Genomic DNA, 25097 nt, shown 5'->3' on the forward strand with positions numbered 1-25097 from the left:
CGGCGTTCGTGTGAGATCTCGTCGACTCTGTGCCAATTAAACAAATCACAAATCATCCGGTCGGTATATTTCAGGGACAAACATGTTTTAGATCTGCTGATCAAAGAAGTCGAAGTACTTAACAAGCTATGTACTCACACAGAGCTGGAAGACACACAGGTCTATTTGCTATTTTTAGTTTGCAGTGCTTGGTGTTGTTAATCCACTCTGCAACAGACTGTAAATGACCTATTTGTGTGAAGGAAATAAGCATATTTGATTTGTCAGTATTTTGAATGAAGTCATTAAGTACTGAAGTCATGGAAATTATGCTAATTGTTATTGATGCTATTCCATGATTGCCAAATAATTACCGATGATATGCTGCTCACATCGTCACATTTACATGCTGCTCTCTACATCGGCTCGTTAGCGGTGGCGGCGGCGGCGGCGTGATGCCGGGCATATCAGGATCCACTCCCAGCACCTGCACACTTGGGAGTCTGGGAGCGACGGGGACGGAGTCTCCACGGGGGGCCGATGCGGCGCCAGCCCCAAAGAGCGCCACTGCAGCCTCGTCACGTCCGTTCAATCTGCTATTTCTTCTTTCTTTCTTTTTGTTTTTTTCTTCTTGGTCAGGTGATGGCGCACTGAAAAAGCCCTAACGCTCTCTGTCAGCTGGCTGTCCCCGCGGTCACAGCGGAGATTCATCTTTCTGCTGACGTCCCTCCTGTGTGGCAGACAGTTGCCAGCCCAGGCGATTCTTAAAGGCCCGCCATGGCCCGGAGCCACGCCGAGGCAGGTAAACCCTGAGTGTCAAGGCCACACCGATCTGCTGTATATGATCAAAAAAGGCCAAGTCACCCGGTAATTGCTTTGGAACTGGAACTTCTCCCCCGTGTGACTCCATCCTCAGAATCTATATGAATACCCACTCATCATTACAGCCATTAAAACACTGGTTTCCCTTTTTTGTTTTTCTAATTAATACGCCACGTCTTGGGCACACTCGAGGTAATTAACATTGTTTTTTGCCAGCAACACACACCAGATGGTGATTGAAAATAGAGGGATGAGTCGCTCAATCAACCACCATTTGTCTGTAGCCATTAATTATCTAGCGAAGAATACATTCAGTCCCCAAAGTTGATAGTTTGGGGGGAAGAAGAATACTGTCCTTCTGTTCCTCATTACTCTTTAACAGCAAAAACTGCTGAAACTAGAATGCCGGATAGGGAGATTGCGATTTTAATAGCACTGTCATTATCGTCTCCCATAAGGTGCCATACGATGGAAAGCTTGTCTGGGAAAAAAAAAAAAAAAAAAAAAATGGTGCTAACAAAGATGCATTTCAATAATTGAAAGTCGAGCAACATCTTGTGGTTCATCCTGCTTAGATTCATCAAAGACCACTTTCAGAAATGATGGGAACAAAGTGCATTTCCATTCACGGCGATGGGTCTGGTAAGGGCAGCGGGAAATGTTTTTTTTTTTTTTCCTGATGATCAAATTAGAGCCAATGGGTCACATGACTGCCGCACGAGCGCGCCACGGGCCATGTGACTGAACCGATCACCCCCTCCGGTTCACACACGCACGCCGACTGGAATAGACGGCGGCTCTCGCCAGGCAGCGACTGCAGTCATGATATCATGACGTCTCCGAAAACGCGGCTTTCTCTCCTCCCCCGTTCTGGCGAGGTCTGGTTGACTCCGCTTCACTCGGGCCGCCTTCTGCCTGGCAACTGATTCATACGGCACGCTCGACTTAAAAAATATGGCTACAAGAGCGTCGGAAAGAAAGGGGGCAGGGGCGGGACGCGGTTTTTGGGGGATTGAAGAAACCTCGAAGGGACACGAGAGGCGAAAACTCGGCGACGCAGCAACACTTCTTTGATCTTCTTTTTGTTTGTCTGCGCCAACAGCTCTCTAATCCCATGTCTTTGGCACACTTTAATCTTGTTGTTATTCCCTCTGCCAGCCTTTTTAGTCAGAGATAATCAGTGTCGGCTAACTTTAATTATAGTGATGGAATCTCCGATAAATGTTGTTGTTTCAGTGTCACTTGTTGTGTATTCATACACAAGGAAATTTCGTGCTCTTGATGTAGCTTGTGCAAGTCTTGAGAATTTAAAAAAAAAAAAAAAAGACTTCTTAATAGTAAATTACCGGTAGGACCGCTCATGTTCCACCCCACAGGCTTTAATTAACTAGTCTCAGGTAGTCTAATCTTATTCTGGAAGACTGCGTTTCCCACACCCAGACCGGCGTACATGATACCGCGACGGAGCGAGGGAGGGAGAAATGACAGGAAGAAGAAGGATATCCACTCAAAACTGCGCAGCTTCCTCTTCTTCTCTTTTCTTTTTTTTCTTTCTTTCTGAAGCGCTACATAAAAGCGCCGACCGTTTTCTCATTCCCGCCACATCGCTGGAGACAAAAAAAGGGCTGTATAGCAAGTGCCATTTTCTAGATTTCGACGGCAGCCGACACAGCGGCCGCAGCCAGGTGCCAAATAAAATAGAGCTGCACAACTCGGCGGCGGCATCCCAGTGTTTGTCCCACCGAGAGCCCGGCCCCATCAAACCCCATTATCTCAAAGGCTACCACTTACTTCCAACTGGAGCAGAGATAGCTGCTTATCTACTGGTTAATAATAAAAAAAGACACATAACAGATAAAAAAAAAGAAGAAGAAAAAAGGAGCCATCCTATCGTGATGGAAAGAGAGAGGTGGAGGGGGGGGGGGGAAGGGCCAACAGGGAGCAGAGAGATTTCCAGGGACAGTTTCATTCTGTGGAAAGGGCAAGCAGAAGGAGACCTCCCGCTGTAATGCGGCAGCCGAGCTGAAATGAAAGCCGGCCGCTCTCTTCTCCGGGGCTAAACAGCGGCCTTAATAAAAAACACAATCAGACCCCCAACCTTAAAGTTTAATGCACATTCTTCCCATATTTCTCTTTGCACCAGTAGAAAAAAAGGACATGGTGGAAGCTCCTGGTGCGATCCCAGCTCTCAGGCTTCAGAGTGAAGGTGTGTGTGCGCGTGTGTGTGTGTGGAAAACGAAAGGAGGGGGTGTTATAGTCATAATGAAGCCCCATTGAATATCAAGCACACCATCAACTCGCTATAGCTCTCCATCGTGTTAATGAAATTGTTCCCCCTAACTTTTTAATTAACTCGCATATACTGGCGGCGTGGAGTGGAGCTGTGGACGCAGACAAAGACGACGGTTTTCTCGCCAAAGCGACGTGAATTTCAAAGAGGAAACAAGCAGAGTTTTCCTTATTAGGAGGGAAGCTTCAGAGAGGCAGATGTGCCGAGGATGGGCCGGGGTCACTTCTCCCCCGACTGTCAGCTTTCATTTAACACTTTGATATAGAAGCACGTGAGAGGCGGAGGCGGGGAAGGAGGGTGGATGCGGGGATGTGAGTCCATTGTTGTCAGAACTTTTTAATGCCCCTATTTTTTTTAAAAAAAACAAAAACTCAGAGGTTCTCTCCTCACATAGTGCGGAAATCATCATAATTCGGCGGCGGCGCTTAACGACGAGACACTCATCACAGAGAAGAGGTGAGCCACTAAAAGAAAGAAAATAGTTTGTTCTTTTGGGTTTTTTTTTTTCAAACACATTTCCCTTTATTGGCATGGTGAGGCTGATGAGAATTGCACATAAAAAATAAAATTCACAAGAAAGTCGTACAATAGGTAGAACCACAAAGGCATTGGTAAGGACTTGGCAGAAGGCAACGTGGATAGGACACAAACAGGTAACAACCCATGACTAACCCGACCCCACCCCAACACACACACACACACACACACACACACACGCATCGCACACAGACATACTTCTGGAAGTGCACACACGCCTGCCTAAAGTCACAAACTCACACAGACGGACGCACATTTGCCGATAAACATATTGTCCTTCCAAAAGAAACATGATTACCCAACAAACGTTTAAGCAGTGGCAAAGTCCTCAATAGGTCATATTATTAAAAAGTCTGCCACAGTTGAAATTTGAACCATAAGGTGTTATAATATATTGCTACTCTAGGCAATTTACAAAGCATTTTTTTTTTTTTTATTACAATGATTAAAGCCACATCTATCAAATGGGACACGACACCATTACCCAAACGCTACACAGACAGTACAAAAAAAAAAAAAAAAAAAAAAAAAAGCTAAATAATGTCTCAAAACACAGGTAAAGGGCTTTTTTTTTTCTCCAATTTTTGTCTCTTTGCATCATAAAAATTTGCCATTTCTTGTCTCCACAGTCAAACTCCATGAAAGGAGGCTGTGATCAGCAAAGCTTCTACACAAAAGACTCTCCCTTCCTGCGATGGAGGCTGGTTCTCTCATTACTTGGCTCGCGCTCCAAACGGGATATTAATTGAACCAGAAACCACAAGGTTACCTTTTATGTCATGTCGACCGGCGCTGCGATATCGGGCCTGTGAGTGGGGGCTGGTGGGAGGGTGGGGGGAGGCAGGGGGTGGGGTTGGTGCCGGGTGTTGATGGAAAGTGGCGCGGCATGCGATACGTCGTCGAGTAGTTTTTTTGTTTTTTTATTTTCCTCTCCGGGCTCAGAGAAAACGTCATTTTAAAAATCTGCCAAGTTAAGACAGCGTGAGAGGCAGAGATCCAAAGTGGTGCGCGCCGTCGTCCCTGGAATAGCCATGCAACTACACAACAAACACTTTCAACTCGACACGGTTTTTTTTTTTTGTTTGTTTGTTTGTTTTTTTAAAAAAAAACACACAGGGTGGAGTTCGGAGTCGGCCACGTTTTGCACAGATGTCACAAGGTAATGCGTGCAGTACAATCACATAGACTCAGTTACATCTTAAAGGGAGGAGCGGGTGAGAGGAGGGGACATTCGAGTGGTTTTACTGCACGTGTGGGGGGGGGGGTCACGTCATGGTGGTGAAATGCCAAGATACTGGAATGGAGTCATCCTAGCAACCAGCGACTGGGTAATGGGTCAAGTCCAAAAATCACACAACAATAGGAGCTAAAATACAACTCTGAAAAATAATTTATTGCTTTTTATATAGTTTTTTTTTTCTCCTTTCATTTATATTATCATCATCATTATTATTATTAATCATCTTGTAATTATTGTGAATAATATTAGTAGTATATATATTTTGTACATCAAATACAAGATCTTTAAAAAATTCAGGAAAAAGGAAATTGTAAACTTTAGTTTGGCATTCACATAATCAAGCGTGAGTGGAGCGGTGAGACAACATGTCGTGCTTACAGTGGTTCCAACAAAAATTCCTGCAAAAAATCATTTTATTGCTTCATGTTTTGCTTTTGTGTGGCGAAGAAAAAAAAAAAGTGGTGCTCGTTGCAGAAGACTTGACGGATAGTGAAGACAAATTAAGGAAAAAAAAAAAAAACAGATGAAGGTCTGCTGGACTGATTAGCTGAATGTTCTGATTGTTTCGGAAAGGCATAGAAGGTAATATTATCCCCACCAAACCAATATATTGTACACCCTGTCTAGTGATTGCAAGTTAAATAGCATCGAATCGAAGGACATAACATAAATAGCAAATAAAATTTCACGAGGTACGCCATGTGAAATGGAGCACATAAATATGTTGTCGATTGAGATGTGTAAATAAATAGATAAATATGGTTTTGTGGTGATTAAAAAGATTCAAACGCAGTTTGCTCTCTTGCTCGCTCACTGAAGGTAATCAAAGAACCATACAATGCAAAACAAATCAAATTGAGCATATGCATATATATATATATATATATATATATATATATATATATATATATATATATATATATATATATATATGTACTGATTGCTTCAGAAATAATTAATAAAAAATGGGGTCACTTTTTTACAATCATGAAAAACACGTTAAAAATGCATTTTACACTGGTTGTATAAGCAAAAACACTGATTGAGAAACTTTAGAAACCGAGAAAACTATACATGGTTTACTGCCTTCCCCTCCCCGCCCCTTAAAATAACTTAAAAAAAGACATTTGTTCACATGCTCCCTCAAAATGAGCAATCAGACACATCTTTTTTTTTTTCCTTTTTTACAATCATGTCATGTCTTCTAAACATCATGTAGGTGTACAATATGCTTTACAGTATTGTAATTACTACAGATCGACATTCTGAATTAAGAAATTTTTCTTCGCATTTTAAAAAAGGCTGCGTTTTACAGTGCATAGCTGTAACAAATAAAGAACTTCGATATGTACATAAAATAAAAATATTCCTTTTTATAGTATTTGTAAATACACGGCTACATTTCTTCCTAAAATGTAGACAATGATGTTACCTTGAGAATTTTATCTTCAAGATACAATTCCCGATATACTTATGTTTGTAATGTAACACCAGATCCAAACACCAGATTTCAAAGAAAGAAGAGAGAAAATCAACAGCAAAAAGGAAAAAAAAAAACAAAACAAAACAAAACATCTGGCTGAACAAGCTGCATGTTTTCAGCCCCAAAGACTTGTGGGCATTGTAGTGCTTGGAGACCCAAAAAAAAAAAAAAATCATGAAAGTTCTTTTTTTTTGTCTTCTTCCTTCACTGATGGTTGTACAGCAGTAGTAGAGGTGCACCAAACTTGTGCACCAGATTCTGAGGGTTCACTGGCTTTCCCAGAATGCATTGTCTCTTTCCCAGCTCTTCAGCAGCTATGTTCATGTAAACTTCATTTTTGATATATTCATTTATATTGATATAGGTCTATAGACTTAATCTTATATACTCTATGACAGAGTGTAAAACTTGTGGTAGTCTCGTCGTCAAAGGGGCGAGAAACAACAGTGAGGTATCAGAAGTCCCTCTTTGCGGCAGAACTGCGGGGCGCCACCGAACTGGTTACCTTCTCAGGCTGCGCTGGGCCTCCCTCAGCAAGCTGTCAAAATCCAAGGAGTCATACTTGCTTTTGGTGGAGGCCGGGTCAAAGTCGTCCGAGTGAGAGTCTGAAACGGGGACAGAGAGGCTCCGCTGTTAATCTGCTGCTGAGAGTGCGTCATTTCCGCGAGACGCCGGGAGTACAGTGAAAACTGTACGGACTGTACAAGTTAATGCAAAACCTGACGTACAGCTTCGGTCAGACTTTAGGTAAAGTTTTACGAGGGGTAGTCTGCAGTAAACAGCCAAAAAAAAAAAAAAAAAAAAAAAAAAAAAACGTCTCAATCTATAACCGCACGATCCAGTAACAACCTGCCAAAGAATTTAAGCCTGAAAGCCAAGAGTAATGCCCTTTTTTTTTTTTTTTCCCTCTACACAGAGGCAACAAGCCTGTCCATCTCTCGAATGTCCTGTTTTTTCTCGATCAACCTGATAATACATAAAGACCATCTTATCTGTGCCGACAGACAGCTTCACAAATGGGGCCCCCAAAGGGCCCAGCAAGCACACTCCAAGAGCTCTGAGAAATGGGAATGACCGCGGCGGCTAAGAGACGGCGGCGGTTGTGATCTAATGCAGTGGCCGAGGGCTGGATTGTGTCACGCTGCACACCTTGAGGGATGAAAAATACCCAGGTGTTCTACTTAAAACTAATGGAAAGTGTCTCTGGAAGGAAAAAAAAAAAAAAAAAAGACGGAGTTGAAGACAGGAAGAGGTTTCGGATGCGACGCTATTAAAAGAATCCGCCGTCTCTTTATCCGCAGCTATCAATACAGGGACAACCAAAATAGCCCGTTTCTGACAAAGAGGCGGTGGAGTGAAGGCCTTTCCATTCCAGCAGACTGATTAGTCAATCTCAGTGTAATGTCTGTCCTCAAGGCTTCAGGATTAGCAACTGTTTCTCTGTGTGTCACGGACTCTCCTGAAAGGTGGATGGCTCCAAGCGTGCGCTTTGAATTTGTGAAGTAACTGCTTCATTTACTAGGGAAAGTGGTCTTTTTCTTTCAGGCGACCCCCTCGACCCTCGTGTATGCGCAGCGTTTTACATCCCTGACCTCGGTCAATGCCGATCTTGCAGGTCATCTTCAAAGAAGGAGAGATGCTCCTTTGTGGATGTGCGGTATTTAGCATAATGGCGCTGATCTCGCTTATTTTCACTACGGGTTGCAGTGAATTGCTATCGTCTTTATCATTGTGCAGCCGACAATGCAGAGGAAAGTGCATTTTTCTTTTCCTCCATATGTCAAAAAATAGGGCGTGATGGCAAAAGTGGAGGCCTTGATTTCACTGATGGCCTGCATTATTTATCAAATGCGTCATTCAGCCTTCGACTGTATCCGCTCCTGAGTGAGACTTCTGTTTAAGAATTTTGTTTCGGACCGATGTAGGAACCGAGCGCTCACTCGCGGGCTGGATCCTAGCGTACCTCGCTTCAGCGCCGCAACAGCTGGCAACAGATGGGCCGGCTCTGGAGGGAGGAGGGGTTGCCGGGACTTAACCTTGCTCCCACCTTCCTCTTCTTTAAACCCGTCTCTTTTCTTTCTTTCTTTTTTTTTTTTTATTTTTCATCCCCTCTCTTGATAATGCCGTCTCTATTCCTGCCTCTTCTTATTCATGCTCTTAAAGGGATTCCCAGACCAGGCATGCGTCGGCACACGGAAGACACGCCAAGCACACAGCTGCTCGCATGCTTTTAAGGGCCATCTCTCCCTCTAATGCCTTGCTTTTCATATCAACAAAGTAGGAAGACACATCCCGGGTCTTTATGAGTAATGGAGTTTTTTTTTTTTTTTTTTTTCTCTCCTTAAGACACGGAGGCGACTCGCAGGGAGGGAATTGAGCTCTATTCTTGGCATGTTCACAAGCTGACCTCTGAACCCTCGCTCACCCCTCTGAGCCCGACGGACACGTTCACTGCCGCGGGAACGGTTATCAGGATAGAGATGGGGATGTTTTGATCCGGCAGCGTCACTCAAGGCATTTTTTTTCTTTCTCCCTCCCCATTGTTGTTGTCTCCCCCCCCCCCCTCCTCTTCTCCTCCCCTTTATTTCTTTTCACTGACAGTCTCCCAGCCACTCAAATATACTGCATGACTGCAGGGGGCTGATGGAGCGAACAACAAAACCGCACTTACCCAAGTCTGTGTAATGTGATTTGCAGAACTGCTTTTGTCCGCCGAAGCACAGCTCGAACTGGGGCTCGTTTGACCTGCGTAAGGTGTGTCCGTTCTCAAGGGCGGCGAAGGCGTCACAAGTGTAGCGGTACGTGATGAAGCCAAAATTGTCCCTGGATCGAGAATAGAAAATGATACGTCAGAGTGTTGCTGAGGGGCAACAATTACTGAACGGTGGTGGTGGTGGTGGTGGTGGTGGGGGGGGGGGGGCGTCTGAGATGACGATCATGCTATTTATATGCAAAGGAGAATCAATAAAAGCGCATCTTTGGGGCTGTGTGGAAGAATCGGGGAAGAATCTTGTTTCTCCTTCCTTTGTTTAAAGTTTTTGCAGCATGGGGTTCATGTCCACAAACTGAAATGAGGAAAGCCTCCTCTCCTCCGCCCCCCCCCCCCCCCCCCCCCCCCCCCCCCTACATGTGCTAATACCGGACCACCGAATAGGCGCACGGAAAGTCCCCGGGTCTTACCCGTCGTCCCTCAGGTTCACTGCACATTCTTCGATCTCGCCGAAGACTTCAAAGCGGCGCTTCAACTCCGTCCGGGTGCAGTCGGACCTCAGCCGCCCCACATACACCACCCGTCTCTCCTCCTGCTCGTTAAGAGAAAAGACAGAGCGGCGGAAAAGAGATTAAAAGGAGGGGGGAGCGTGTTTTTTTTTTTTTTCCCCCTTTCCCCTCTCTTTTCACAGAGCTCTAATGAATTGGTCTTGATCACTCCTGTGGATACCGCCGCTGACTTTGGGCCCCCAGCTTTTGTCCCTCTCCTCCGTCTGCCTGTTGTGTTCCTCTGTGATTGGTTCGGCTCGCTTCCCCTTATCTGATCGAGTTGCCGTTTGGAAGCACCTTCAATCTACCTCGCCGCCACAATTCCTCTTTCTCTCCGCAACTCATCAACCGGAGGCAGGGTGATTTTTATCAAATGATGCCATGTCTTAAGTTTGGGGCTTGCGTCTTCTTCTTCTTTTTTTTTTTTTTCCTGAAGTCTAAAAATAAAGCGGTTGGGGGGGTGACTCAGCTGTGTGACACAAAAAGTCTGCTTCTTTCTTCATGGCGCAGGAAGTTGGGCTCACAATGCACATCCTAGCTTGGCGTGGGCCGCTACATGAGAGGTGAGTTAATAATATAAGGAGATTCATATCCAAGGGAGAAGGCAGAGCGAGTGTTAGACGCAGAACTCAGCCAAAGGGCAAAAAAAAAAAAAAAGAAAAAGAAAAGATTTCCTTGAACCTCAGAGGACAAGAGGGTCAAAGTGGAATAATTTAGGTGCGCACTACACTGGGCTGCAATTACGGCTTTGGAATGCTTTAATTGCATCTGCTAATCAAATAATACAATTAAAGCCGGGGGCTGTGGCATATCACCGCTATTATTTATTTATTCATTCATTTACTCGCCACTGCAGGGGCCTGAGAAGTCCTGCACGCTGTCTCGAGGGCAGCAGGAACATGTAAATCAGCCGCCTGGCGCTCAAACTCAAAGTTCACCTTTGTCCGTTTGAGTCACGGCTGGAAAAAAATACACATTAACTACAGATGACTGTTTTATGTTTTAGTTTTTTCCATCCCTCTTTAATGCTTACGTTTGAGGCCTGAAAAAAAAAGAAGGATTTGCTGAATTCAGGCTTTAGTTGCTGACAACTGATAAATAGGTGGTCGTTCCTTGATGGCACCCTGAGGCCTCGCCTGTGCGTGTGTGTGTGTGTTGTTTGTGTGTGTGAAGCAGAGAGACAGAGAGAGCGACAGACGGACAGACGCATGCGGGAAAGCGTCTCGCACGCCCCGGTCCTTCCAAAACCCCCCGGTTTGACAGCTTGAGCTTCGTCGCTCGTAATTGTTTGTCTCTCCGTCTCCGGAAATATATGCACGGCGAGCCACGTCTGCATTACTGCATCATTTAATGTGTGCTTTATCAACGGGTGGTAGCAGCGTCGCCCTGCTGGAAACCTGAGTAATTTCACACTGAGACAAGGAGAGAGGAGATAAGAAAGCAATGCGATATTCACTGCATCTGACTGAATTCCGAAACAGATAGCAGAAGGAGGGGGAGATCTTAACGGCATCAGTGGCCATTTCCCCCCTTTTTTTTTTTTTTTTGTTGAATTCTTTTTCCTCTTTTCGCTCTCCTAGTTTCTGTTTTCCACTATTTTAACATTTTACCCCTGTGGTGTGATTAATAAGAGTCGACAGTGTTTCCAGACGGCTGAGATGTTAAAAATACACAACCCAGAGATAAAGAGGAAGGGCCTGTCGCCTGAATCATTCAGGAACTCACTTTGTATGTATTCTTTCGGCGGAGAAACACTGTGGCACATGGCACTGGGCTGCTGGAGGCAGTCTCATCCTAAGTAATCTGTGTGTGTGTGTGTGTCTGTGGGAGGAGGATTCTGTATGCGGTGCCACAGCAGTGATTATATGTTGTCTTTTATCAGTGTCGGCGCAGGAAGACGCAAAGTCAAATATATATTTAAAAAAAAAAAGAAAAGAAAAAAGCACAACTGTTGAAGGGGATATCACAGTTCAGTCAGTTAACTCACTATCGCTTTTTGCTTTTGCCGCTCTCTCTGCTCGGCCCTTTCGAACTCCCGCTTCTCGTAGTCCCGGCGGTATTCCTCCCTCTTCAGCCTCTCGTGCTGGTACTCCTCATAGCTGTCATACCTGTGAGAAAAACACACACACAGACACACACACACACACACGACATTACCATCCTCTGCCAAACTCACAATTCCTCATTGACACTTGATGAAGTAACAATTGCCACTTCCTCTCACCCCTGATGGTTCGAGGTGGAGTGAAAAGAAAAAAAAAAAAGACGGACATGTTAATAAGATGTATTTCCACCAATGCAATGATGACGGCGCCGGGGGGGGGGGGAGGGGGAGGCCCGCGGGAGCGCCGGCGAGCGGCGCGGTCGGGGAGCCGGGCAGCTGCGACTGTCAGCACAACTTCACATGTCATTACTTTCTGCTTAGTTAGGGCTTCATCAAGAAGGAAAGTGCAACTTTCTCCCCCCACCCTCGGCCGGCACAAGACGTGTCCGTTAAGTTTTCGACTGATGAGCGACTCTCGGGCTTGTCGGGTGTCATTAGGCACGTGGGTGCCAAATCAGCTCGGAGCGCTGAGCTGGTGTCACTCTCTCTCGCTCTCTCCCCGCCGTGCCAGTACTTCTCTGCATATGAAATGTTCCCGTCCGCAGTGGCTCGTGGAAAACTACAGAGGCACCAAGTTGAATAAGCATCCTCGTACAGCTGGGAGTGTCGGCTCGTGAGTGCAGTTTAAATGTGCATTAGAGCAATTTGGGATTCTTTTGACACTCGTCTGATAAAACATGATCAATTAAACATATTTGCCCCGAATGTTTGTCATGGGGACTCCAAGTGAAGGGGAGCAGTCCTGCTGTAAAAAAAAAAGGGAAATCACAGAGAACTGATGACAGGAACTCGTGACGAGTTAAAGTTTATTCTTGTTCCAAGGATCCCTCCATACATTATGAAGCCTTCAGGATTCTACCCGACAGTTTCTAAGAACAAACATTTGTCCTAACCTGCAGAATGTGACTGAACCAAGGCTAATAAAGCGGAACAAACTGCAAACTGGGTAAATAATTAATTGAAAACAATCACCTTGGCCTGCGGCTGAGAGGAGATCGAGGCGGAGGGTGGGGGCTCTTGTGAGTTCTGGTACGAAAAGCACTGGGATCCATGTTCTGACGAGACCTTCAGGCGGGAAAAAACACCACATTTTAGTCATTTTAACAACACAGATGAACACAGCTCTTTACTCTTACTGCCTAGTTTGTATTTGTCTTGACAAACACCATGATACGTTTGCATGAAATTCTACCGTGTGTATACACACACTGCCCACATCATCAGATACATGTGAAGAATCCATACCGATCCGGTCCAACAGCTCGGTGATTAATCCAGCAATTACTTCTATTCCGTTAATTAATTCTGCCTTTGCAGAGATAAATGTTCAGTTTCGCCTTCGATCATCTTTGAGACTTAAACTGTTTAATGTTGAAACTGAGCTGGATTGAATTATTTTGAGAGGCACTGTACACAAAAGACACTGAAAATAGCTGCTAATGGAATTAAAGCACATTATTACAGGGGTAGGGACTCACAGCCAAACTATCCCCGGTTTGATTCTGGCCTCAGTGACCTCTGTGCGTGGAGTTTGGATGTTCTCTCTGTGCATGAATGGATGTTTGTCTCCACGTGTGGCGTGCGTCTGTCTCTTATAATGTTTGCCCAGCGATGGACTGGTGACCCGTCCGTGGTGTACCTGCTTCTCACAGCATGACCACAGAAAACGTGCATGATTTGCTGCAGATTTTTTTTTTTTTTTTTTTCCACACACCTGCGGTAGCATATACATGCACCTACTATCTATTTTGTATGAAGAAGTGGTCAATAGTTTAGGCCCGAGTGGCCTGACTGTGGAGCTTGTACCCCTACACTCCTCCAGCTTCTGATGCTTAATTATTGAAGAGCTGCTGAAGAAGGAAGACCTGAATAATGGAAGGAGAGAAGTTTGGGAAGCTCAGTGAAGCAAAGGGATGCCAGTTTGGAGAGATCGAGGATCTTACGCTGCGAAACTTGAAACAGCGATGAGGGATCTTGAGAATTATTTTGCTGAAATTTTTGTTTGTCTTCTCTTACATGAAAATATAATGAGCTTCTTGTTCTGTCACTCTCAAACTTCAGTCCCCATCCAGCATTTTCAGAAAGCTTGTCAGTGTCAGGTTTTTGATTGAATGCCTGGAAGAAGTCGTTACTGTATAATTTGTGAGCGGGCTGGTGAGGAGCGAGAGAACAAGAGCCTGAGCAGAATAAAGCGACTGTGTTGGCTCTGCGGAGTAAACTGACCTTTCAGTAATCATGCAAACAAACTGAGTAGCTGCGGTGGGGTCCTGCACTGTGAGGCACTCCTGAACTACAAACTGACAAACACCATTTATTCACATCCTTCTCAGTAACTACACTTAGTCTCTGTTCAACCAAAAAAGGGAAAAAAGAACCCACAACAGAAACCCTCTCGTCTCTGATCAAAGGGAAGCATGGGAAATGTAGTTCTCACACAGAGCTATGATGATAGGAGTCTTTTTTTGAGAGGGGTTTTGAGACTACATTCCCACAGACTGGATTTGGCTTTCATCTCTGGGGATGTAAAAGAGGAGGGTTTGCCACTCAGTAAAAACAACAGCTGCCGCTTAAAACAATAGCCCCAGCATCAAACACAAAACGGGAGTGTGCAAAGGGAGTGAGCGAGGTGGGGGGGGGGGGGGGGGGGGGGGGGGGGGGGGGGGGGGGGGGGGGGGGGGGGGGGAGTGTTAGAAAGACACTCAAATAAAGCTCTCTGTGCAGAGATGAAAACGTGCACTGTTCAAAAGTCCACTGCCTCTGGCACCTTTTATGTTTCCTTTTTTTTTTTTTTTTTCGTCCGTTGTGTGTCGGTTTGGGGGTCGGCTGCACCGTACACCCAATTTCTGTCCCCATCGTCAGTTCAAATCAAAGTGTCACCTGGCTCAAAAGAATAATTTGGTTAGTCTGACAAGTGATGTGGTCTGAATCCCTTTCAGCACAGATGATCAGGAGGCTGAGGGCCGGGGTTAGAGGCCAGGCTGTGGCCTCGGCGAAGCAGCTCCTCAGATGTGCTGTGTGACCATATTGCAAATCACTTGCATCTGTAATCTTTCTAAATGACTGAAGTGGAAGGGGACTTGAAAGATTGCCGTCACGAGAGGAGTGCTGATATTGTTTAAAAATGAGGATCGTGGCATATATCTCCAGACCAGACAGTGTGAAGTGGGTGCGAACGTCAGATCGACGGCTTCAGACGCCACTATCTGATGTTGTAAAACTGTGGGGGAAGGAGGTTTCCGATGCTGTGGGACCATCTGACATGCAGTTTGGACAGATCATAAATTTTGCCTAAGTGTCTCCGGGGTCTATCCTGTTTAACACCAGCGCTGTCGACTGATGAGGCTGGTTTTTTACACTTTTATGCCAGACCCCCCGCCGTCTTCAAGCCCTGTTTAAACTGCAAGCCTGGAGTGCAGCCCAGCTTCAGTAAAACCAAGTGTCTGCTGTGTGTGAGAAAGAGACAGAGAAAGAGACTGAGACTCACCAGGAGGAGGGGCGTCTGTCAGGTGAGCTGGAGAGAGAACGCCTCCGATATCGTGAAGAGGAGCTGCGGGACCCAGAGTGGGAACGAGAACGGGAGCGGGACCCGCTGCTGGTCCAGCAGAAGGGCCTGCTGGGTGACAGGAGGAGGGAGGAGGGTGGGGAGACGGAGCCTCGTGAAGGGGAGCAGCTGGATGGGGGGGAGCAGGAGGGAGAGCAGGGGGTGCAGTCAAAAAGTAGGTCCAGAGGGGTTCCCTCCCACGGGTAGAGGAAACGACTCTCGCGGCCTTCGTCCAGCTCGAGCTCGCCGTGGAAGGGCAGGAACCCGGGGTGAAGGTAGCTGGAGCCGGGCAGCCTCTGGGAGTCGTCCTCTCCGCCCTCGAGGGACTGAGGGGCGGTGGCTTTGCTCGGTTTGCTGCATGGTTCTCGCTCTTGGCCACCCTTGGTATAGAGGGCTTTTAACGGATGGCCAAAGTGCTTATTGAGTTCTTCTCTGATTTCCTGGTCGCACAGGAGCTTCCGGCTGGTGGCAGATGGATGTTGTTGGTCCCTGTCAGTGATGGATTCTTGTGGAGGGATGCGAGTGGTGTGTGTGAGGGCGTGCTCTCCGAGCCCCTTTACCCGGTCTGCTTCTTCATCCACAGGGGCAAACTTCTCCTGCTTAGCCAAAGGACCAGGTGAGGCTGACGACGGAGAACGAGAAGATGACGAAGAGGATGGCGGCATGGCTGAGTCCTTACATTCGACATGCCTTTTCTCCGCTTTGCCTGCAGTAGGCATGGGAGCAGCGGTGGCACCTGAGGTGAATGTCATTTCCACAGCTGTAGTCATGGTAACAGTGGCCGTGCCCCCGTCCTTCTTATTGCTAGCTGAGGCCTGGCAATAGTCGTGGTCGCTGTAGCCGCGGGGCGTGGCGCGCTTGTTGCCGCCGGCGCTGCGATGCTCTTCAAGGCCGCCCCCCACTGCGTGTTGAGCGACGGAGTAAGGGAGGGCGGTGGACGCTTTGCTCAGCTGGGCGTAAAGCTCAGTCTGTTCGGGACCCTTCCTGGTGGGGCCCCCGCCTGAGGCACCTGGGCCGGGGCCAGAGCGCTGGGGCCCGACTCACTCAGCCTGGCTCTTTTGCATGTCAAGGCCGAGGAGGAACATGAAGACAACTTGGTTTTGAGAGATGCTTTGAAAGGATTCTCTTGACTGGCTTTGTGTGGGGGCGTGGTAGGTGGTGTCAGACCTGCGCAGGGAGGAAGAGACAGAGGTTGGGTGGAGGCGATAAAGTGGAAAGCAGAATCATAATGCAAACCTCCCTCTCCTCTCTCCTCTATAAACTCCCCAGTCAGTTTATGGACAGTGGACACAGATACATGCTTGATTAAAATATTCACTTTCACTTGGCCTAATCCTGATTCCTGTTTTATTGCAATCTTGACAGATTAATGTAATGCTTGATGTAACTTAATATGGCAGTGTTGTAATACGGATGACTTGCCATTCTTTTTCCTATCTGACCTTGAAAAGATCCCTTTTCATGAAAACACACCACACAGCTCTGCAGAGGACGAGTGTAATGCATCCAATGGGGGTAAAAAAAATAAAGGAAATGTATCATGTCTCACGCAAACAGTACAGCAGTAAAGCTAAAACCGATTACTTTTTTTTTTAACCGTTTTAAAAGAATTATTGACGTGGAACAACGGGACCTTTTGTATTCAAACACACAACATCACAACTCTTCAGAAACATGTTACGATGTCTGCCGTGGCATGGAAGCATTGGAAGCACGGGCGGATGTGTTGACAATCTTCTCAGATGGCATGTCCCTACTGCTCGCATCCCCCCACCCGCCTCCCATCTCTTTCCCTCGCCTCCTACAGATTTACAACCAGACAGATGGCAGTTATATGGGAAGTCCTGAGATGAGCCCACTTTATAGCATTGTTAATGCACTCACACAAACAGCAGCCACCATTACTCTCATTCTCCCTCTCCTCATACTCTTTTAGCCTTCCTTCTTTTGTTTAGTCTGGTATTCTCTACTTCCTCCTATTTTCCTGTCTACTGTCTTCCCCTGATCAATCTCTCATCTCTCCCCTATCTGTTGATCTGCATCTTTTTCTGTTTCTGTCTCGCACAGAACAAAGGTGCCCACACACCCCGGCGCGAACAGTCTCTCGCTGGAGTCAAACTCCGGCACTTTCAAACACCTACGCTCTCCCCTCCTCTTTGCCATTCTTATAATGCACATCATTCTTCCCCTTTCTGGTGAATTGCACCAAATGACAGCTATTAGTATCAAATCCAGTTAGAATATGTACCAGAACAACAGCCTGGGAAAGAGACTGCAGGAGTCTGATGCATAAAAGTGCAAGTTTGGAAAATTGCAAGCTATATTTGGGATGCCTCATCCATTTCCAGGCTTATCGTTCTATTTATTATCTGGATGCTTCCGTAAGAGGGACCGCAGCCGCCTCTTCGTGCCCGCTTTCCCTCGGTTCTGATAGTACTACAGACATGTATGCATTAAGCCAATTAAACCACTTCTGAACGGGAGAAAAGAAGGATGGGAGAGAGGGGGAGAGTAGATGCTACACAATGCCTGAAGAACTTCTGTTTCACCAATGAAGCGCCATCTGTCCAAAACAATGTGCGCACAGGGTCATAAACTAGAAGCCATTAGCAATGGAGGTGAAATAAATCAGAATTAGATAAATTTGTGCCTCTCAGTCAAACTTGCTAGTGATTGATGATCTGCAGACGCAATCACCAATCATGCAGACTCTGGAGAGAAAATGGTGAGAGTGAGCAAGACAGTAATAAAAGGAGTAAAAAAATAAAAAGTGGAAAAAAAGGGAGGATTTTTTTTTCCTTTTTCTAGTCCAGCTGTAAATTGCAAGAAGGCCTCAGAGCGAAAAACAACTCCGAGCTTAAAGAGTTGATCCGGCAGTAAGCTATGCAAATAGAAACACACAGACCACCCCTGTGTCATGAGATACAGTAATTAAAGACAACACAGCAGCACTGAGTAAATCTATTTGCTTGACAGAGATTAGGCCCGAACAGTCAGATCCCAAAGGACCTTCCTGCCTTTTGTAGCCTTCACCGTGCCTCGGCGAGAAGGGTCAAGTAAACAGTGAGCCACAACATTTCAGTCATTTGCTCTCTACAAATCTGATTACAGAATGATAAAGGCAATAAAGCATATCTTTCTTTCGAACTGCATTACGACTATCATGGCAACTACAAATCATCCTGAAGGCATGACATAAGCTCTTACTGGCATCAATTCAGAGAAAAGTGCACGCTTGTTCCGCCTTGAGAGTTGAAGGTGGTACCACCCAGCTGGCCGCTTTCCATCTGATTATCAGTAAACTGCTATTATCTCCGCTGTAGTGGAATGTTACTCTAAACCTGCAAAGGACACGTAACTCGAACCTCAAGTCCTACGCCTCCGCCTACCGAGATCCGAATACATCAGTTTAATAGATCACAAGACACAAAGGCTAATCTCTAATCACAGAAAGGGGGTGAACGGGGGGCTCAGTAACCCTTGAGCTTGCTAATATTCAATCCTTGGTGCAGCTGAATTGCACAGGATGTAAAAGTCAGGTGAAGGGCTGTGTTTGACCAGGCTTGTAAAAACAGACGCGGTGGAACAGAACGGACCCGCGGATTTGGCCACAGGTCAACAGACTCACTCACATGCAGTAAAATAGGACCAAATATTAACTGTGCTTGATTGCCCCAGAGCTGAGGGAGCCGCGCTCGTTCCCTTCGTTCGGTCTTAACAGGAATCCCCCCTCTGACCCTGAAGGCTTATCTGCACATAAAGGGTTAAACAACACTTCCAACAACTGTCAGGTGGACACAGGTGATGCCTCTCGGGGTTTGAATTAAGTAGAAGGTGTTCGGAGCAGCAGACGTGGTGTGTTTGAGGATCATTTCCTCAGCTGGTAAATGAGTACCCAAAAGGGCCTGTGCCACATCACAAAGCACGGGCGGCTAAAGGGCAGCTATTTCGTTTTAGTCTTAACTGAATGCCGTGCCTTCTCCAATCTCTAAAGCCCACCTGCTTTAATGCTGTAATGTTTGGTCGCATTCTTTTTGATTTTCTCTTGTGAAAGTAGTTCATTACCACTTAATAACATAGATACGGCATAAGCAATGCAAAAAACGTCTATACACTGGGAGAACTTTCACCACAGTGTGCTCTCACTTTGAAATGACTCCAGACACAGCTGATTGTGAGTGCCTGAACATATCAGGACAGGAAATTAATGCACTGATCATATAAACCTGCATCACACAGTAAAACCCATTAAAACACCAACACTGACATTTCATTTCATTCCTGGGATGTGTTCACTAAGTAAGCTGTCAGTCAGAGATCTGATCGAGGGAAAAGGCATATTAACCCTTCAGTAACGAAGAAGGGTGGGGGGGGGGGGGGGGGGGGGGGTTGCTAATAAACCCTGAAGAGATTGGAAAGCCTAATCAATACGTGGACACATAAAAGTGATTTCCAATGGCTTCACCTTGAACCTTGAACTGCGATGGAATGATTATGATGTTAACCCATTACTGGCGGCAACAGGCCGGTGAAAATGTGTAGTGACAGTAATTTTTAATGATAATTGGAAAAGCAAGCTTACCTGGGGTTCCAGCAATCTCCACGCTTAATGTGCGTTCAATGGTTTTGTTCTCAAACGGTGATCCCTTGTGGTCACTGGAAGACAAAAAATTTTCAGAAAATTTTACCTTCCCGGCGAAAGGAACGTTGTGAAAGCTTTTGTGAATTCAGAAATGGAAATGAGTCACAAGAATGCCTCAACTTGGATTCAAGTCTATATAGTTCTCTCTGTCTTTCTCTTTGCCTCTAGTTTGTTTTTTTGCTTTTCGCCTAGAATAATGTGAAAAAACTTCACACACTTACTTTGGAGACTCTGGGGTCAAAGGAAGTGGCAAGGTGGTTGGTTTGGCTGCAGAACACAAAGGAGCACGGGTAATTATTGATCTAGGTATGACACTCATGGCAGAAGAGAACAGGTCCACATTCTGCAACAATTAATCTCAAATTGGCTCAACAAATGCAATTATTACTACAAAAAAAAACACTCATTCCTGGTTAGAAAGTCTTTCTATTGACACTATCGTACAAAACATATGGTTTTGGATTGACCCCATTTTAACAATTTATTCTCTTAGGATAGACTGTTCACTCTGTGAGGCAGGATGAAGTGATGGTACGTGTTTCACAGGTGTCTAGACACAGACAGACCGCACTCAAGACAACAACAAACAGATCGAAATGGAATAAGGACGTACAAGAGGCGATGCCACAAACAAGACACATGACAGTGGGTGAGCCCCTCCCTCGACAATAAAGTCATAATTGCATGCACCAACAGCAGAGGAGGGGGGGAAAAAAAAAAAAAAAAACGGAAAGGAAGAAAGGAGAGTCAAGGAAGCTTGTGCAGTTGCCCGAGGCTCTGGCCGACTTGTGCTCCAGCTAAGAGAACGTGGCTTTAGTAGCACGATGCTAAAAGAGCAGCATCCGGGCTCTGGGTCTAAATGTACAGATTCAGCACACTCAGCTCAATCAGCCAAAGATGGTTCAAGGGTTGACTTTGTGAATACAAAATGTACAGTAGCAAGACAAGGCTTGCCCCTTTTCCCACCCCCTCCTTTTTTTTTGTGTGTTATAAAAAAAATAAAATTTAGAATTTGGAATTTGGAAAGAAATGCCTCTGGGACTAGCAAAAAGCAATGGCGAGCAGGCTGTTTGCTGTCACTGTTGTTTAAGCCCTCAGAATGACGGTTAGATTCATATTAGAATAGCGGTTAGTTGTGAAATCAAACTTGGAAGTGGTTAGAGCAGGAGAGGGAGAAAAGAGAGCAGAGATAAGGCCAGTGGGGGGGATGCAGTCATGATTACCTAACAACGGGTGGCCCTGGTCATCGGGGTGCTCGCTGAGTGCCTGCATGTGTGGGTGCCCTTTCCCATGTATGATGGAGGGAGGGGCGGGCTCTGCAATGCTAGTATCTGGGATGAGCGGGCTCGGTGGGCCCTGTGAGAGCACCGCTGTGGGGCTGCCCATGACATGGTCATCATCATCGTCAACAACACCGTCATCATCATCATCATGGTCAACATCCTCCCCAAAGCACCCCTGGTTTGGCCATCCCAGCTCTAGTCCAAAGCCCAGGTCTAGTCCCGGATCTGACTGGTTAGCCCAGCTGTCCAGGTCTAAGGTGAAAGGTGACAACAGGGGCTGGGAGTCAAGCGGCTCGGCCTGACTCGCTCCCTGGTTTTTGTCGTCAGTAGTCACTCTGAAGTCGTCCTCTTCGACCTCAGCCGGGATCGGCCTATCAGATCGCTTACCTGCTAATTTGCTCTTAGTGCTGCGTAAAGTGGTAATCTTGGGCAGGAGCAGTTGGGCCCGATACTGAGCGGGCCTCTGTTTGGAGGTGAGCAGCTGGCTAAGTAAAGGGTGCCCCGGCTTCTCGTCTCTTTTCTTTATAGTCACTGTGATGTGTCTATGTGGTGCGCGGCTGGCACCGCTGCTGTTACTACGGCCTTGCCTGCCAAAGCCCTCACTAGCCTGAGTGGCGCCCGCAGCCTCTCGGCAATGCTCACAGCTGTGACTCACCTCTCTGGGAGGGAGGGAATAAGAATGCATATACCTAATAAACCTAGCGGCGGCCAGGCGGCCCACATCGCCTGGCGGCCTTCTTTCTTCACTGGGCGGACCGTGCTCCAGTTTGGGGCGGGCATGGCCGCAGGTGGCGCTCCTGTGGCCAACAGGGACAGAAGCACCCTCCGACTCCTCAAACCCGTCATCGTGAGTGCAACGCTGCCACTTCCCAGCCCCGACACCAGCCATAATACAGTCGCCTGCAGCCCGGCTCTCACCTCGCTGGTGATGCTGCGGCGGCGGCGGCGGCGGCTGCTGCTGCTGTTGCTGCTGAGATGGCACGGCTGACTTCTTCTTGGAGGTGGTAGAGGAGGAGGAGGAAGAGGTAGAGGAAAGGGAGGAGAACGAGGAGGTGGACGACGAGGAGGGTGAAGAAGAGGAGGAGGAGGCACCGAGACCCAAGCCACTCTTGTCCCTGGTGCTGGTGCCCCCCCAGGCGCTCTTGGCTTCACTGGCTTTGGTGTGGAGAAGGATGTCATCGGTGGCTGTTAGATATTTCAGCAGCTCAGTGCAAGGCCGCCTCACCGGGCGGTTCTGTTGGCTGGAGCCCCCTCTTGATTTGCCATTCCAGGGGCTCTCCGTCTGAGTAAATAAAAATAACAGAGAGAGACGATTATTACAGAGTTTGTTGGAGAAACAAGTTTTACTGAATGTTGTTAGTACAGTAGGTCTGATCCAATTGTAAGAAATGTCAAGTACTTTATTTGGCCCCCAAAAAAAATAAATAAAATAAAATAAAAGCAGAACGAGTCGGAGCCACGGAGAGGCTAAAGGAGTGACTCAAACAGCCTGAACACAGTAGTTGCCCAACTGTCTGGGAGGCGATGGTGGGAGTGCCGTCCGCCCATCATCTTAATTGCGCGGCCCCCCCGAGCACCACCGCGCCACTCTGTACGCACACCATGTCCTCCGGGAGTCCTCATTCGCTCTGCTCCAGAAATGGATGACTCAAAGGCACAGTATGAAAATAGACTCCGTGAGGAAGGTTGACGCACTGCATGTGCAAATATTGTACCAAGAGCGCACACAAATCCCGTCCGTGTTGTGTGCGACACACAACATGATCAGAGACAAACACTTTTACATGTTGCGGGTTTTTTAGGCAGCGAACAAATCAGAGCGAACAGATTTTTCATCTGTGAGAGTAAATTGTTTATGACAGTGACGCTGATCCTACAATATCACATATTCTGACATGAAACGAGAAATCACATATTTAATTTGGTCACATTCGCAAACCTATGATACTCACATGGAAAGATTATTAAATCCTAATCAAGCCTTCCCTCGCTGAAAAAATCCTTCTCGGGAGTGTTGAAATGAGAACATCAAGTCTGATATTTTGATCTTGTCATCTCAAGGCATCAAGAGCGCCTGTCGCTGGTTTTTTTTTTTTTTTCCTTCTTCTTCTTCTTTTTTTTTTTTGTTTTTTCAAAAGACACCATACCAAGGCAGATAAGTGGTGGAGCTAATGAGACAACGGTGCAGACGCCTCGCCTGGAAAGCCCAACAGCAATCAGCCTGTTTTCATTACGAGATGGCCCCCTGGGAGAGTAGACTGCTAGAGCAGTAGTCTAACATCTTCTAAAGGCGGCCACCAAAACAAGAAAAATGTGAGAAGTCGGCAGAGAGAGAGAGAGAGAAGACTGAGTGGGAACGGAGTGAGAGAGATAAACAAACGCTAAACAAAAAAAAAAAAAAAAGAAGTGTGTGTGTACAGGAACAAAATAAGTACCGAGGCAGCGCGTGTACTCAGTGTGTGCGTGTGTGTGTCCCTACCTTGACGACGGCAGGTGGTGGTCTGATCCGGTGGTTGCTGCTGGCTGCATGGTTCTGTGCCTTGCCACCTGTGTATTGATTATAGCTGAGCTGGGAGTTTGCGGGCGCCAGAAGGAGCTTCTTCAGCTGCGAACAGACCCAAACAGAACCGGAGAGGAGGGAGTGAGCGCGGGGTTAAGCAAATAACTGCTTTCCTTCAATTAGACAGTCTCCGTTTCAAAGTTGTTCTGTCTAAAGAGATTGATTCTGTGTATGGGAGAAAGATTGCTGACATTTTAAAAGCTCAAACATTTTCTACGCAGGTTACCACAACAAGTTGAAGTTTTCTTTGTCGACTTCTGCAGGTGTTTTTGTGTACACACAACCCGCCTTCACTGACGTGGTTGAATAGACGCACAGATATTTAGCTAAAGGTCATCTGGGAAGGACCAGCATGGAACAAAATTGACTATAACGTCACATAACATAACATTTTAGGTCAGTGCCTTTGTAACTAGATGAACAGTCAGATGATATGGTCATGTGTATGAAAAAAAAAAACACTGATCCATTGCAGCTAATTCCATATCATCTGTATCTTTGCATGTTCTTGCAACAAGTTCTCATATTGTGGCAACAAAAACATTGTGGAAACTGAGCATGCTCGACTGAGAACTTATGTTTTGATTGTAGTGGGAGTGATGGTGGAGAATAGCGAGGAAAAAAAAAAAAAAAAAGAGTGGCTGATGTTACCAAGGAAGGCTCCTCAGGCTCTGGGGTGCGTGGTGAGCCGTCAGGAGAAGAGGGACAGCTCTGGTCACTGGCATTGGTCACGTCCCCATCTGCCAGGGCCTCAAACGAAGGCAATCCGTCCTCATCCACCGGGATGCTGTCCAGGGTCTCTGTAAGCACTGCCAGCAAGTTGGCCTCATTTTCTTCATCTATCTTCTTAGAGAGGAAAAGAGGGGGAAGACAGACAAAAAAAAAAAAGAAAAACAGAAAACGAGAGACAAGAAAAATAGGACATTTTAGTCAGAGGAAGTTGCATCTTTCTTATTCTTTTGACTTTCACAGAAGTAAAGGTGGTGGGTGGATGTAGGCATGCTTTCATTGTGAAGATAGTGGGAAGATTTTCCTCAATTTTTGGAGCCGCAGAGCTCACTCTATTTTGGCAACCTTTTAGAAAACAAAATTTTCCTCATGTGCATGTGAGTCAGGCCTGTCACTCATATTTTAAGCATGCAGCTTACTGGACCAAAATAATATCTCCCTTCTAAAAACCCATTACCAGGGCTGACAAGTAGCAAGTACCGAGGGAGGATGGCGGTTGGGGGTGGGTTGTGGCACGGGGGAGATTTGTGGGGGTAAAAGGAAACAATTGGAGGAGTTTGTCTTTACTCTCTTTTCACCCGCAGAGCCCAGAGACGATTGATTTCCCTACTACAAGATGTTTGCGCGCA

General features: G+C 46.4%; 1 protein-coding gene across 1 annotated transcript in view; it reads right to left on the minus strand.

Annotated features, from left to right (window-relative positions):
• Positions 1–5792: 5792 nt before the first annotated feature.
• The window catches only part of ppargc1a (peroxisome proliferator-activated receptor gamma, coactivator 1 alpha), a 266147-nt gene continuing 246842 nt past the window's right edge, over positions 5793–25097 (minus strand). The window contains 12 exon segments of the mRNA XM_030088542.1: positions 5793–6956; positions 9023–9174; positions 9532–9653; positions 11597–11717; positions 12686–12778; positions 15198–16257; positions 16260–16421; positions 19837–19910; positions 20118–20163; positions 22098–22461; positions 23659–23784; positions 24391–24585. Coding sequence (XP_029944402.1) covers positions 6853–6956; positions 9023–9174; positions 9532–9653; positions 11597–11717; positions 12686–12778; positions 15198–16257; positions 16260–16421; positions 19837–19910; positions 20118–20163; positions 22098–22461; positions 23659–23784; positions 24391–24585 — 2619 coding nt within the window. The 3' untranslated portion in view covers positions 5793–6852.

Source organism: Salarias fasciatus, chromosome 3 (assembly GCF_902148845.1).
Source record: "Salarias fasciatus chromosome 3, fSalaFa1.1, whole genome shotgun sequence".
Taxonomy (NCBI): Eukaryota; Metazoa; Chordata; class Actinopteri; order Blenniiformes; family Blenniidae; genus Salarias; species Salarias fasciatus.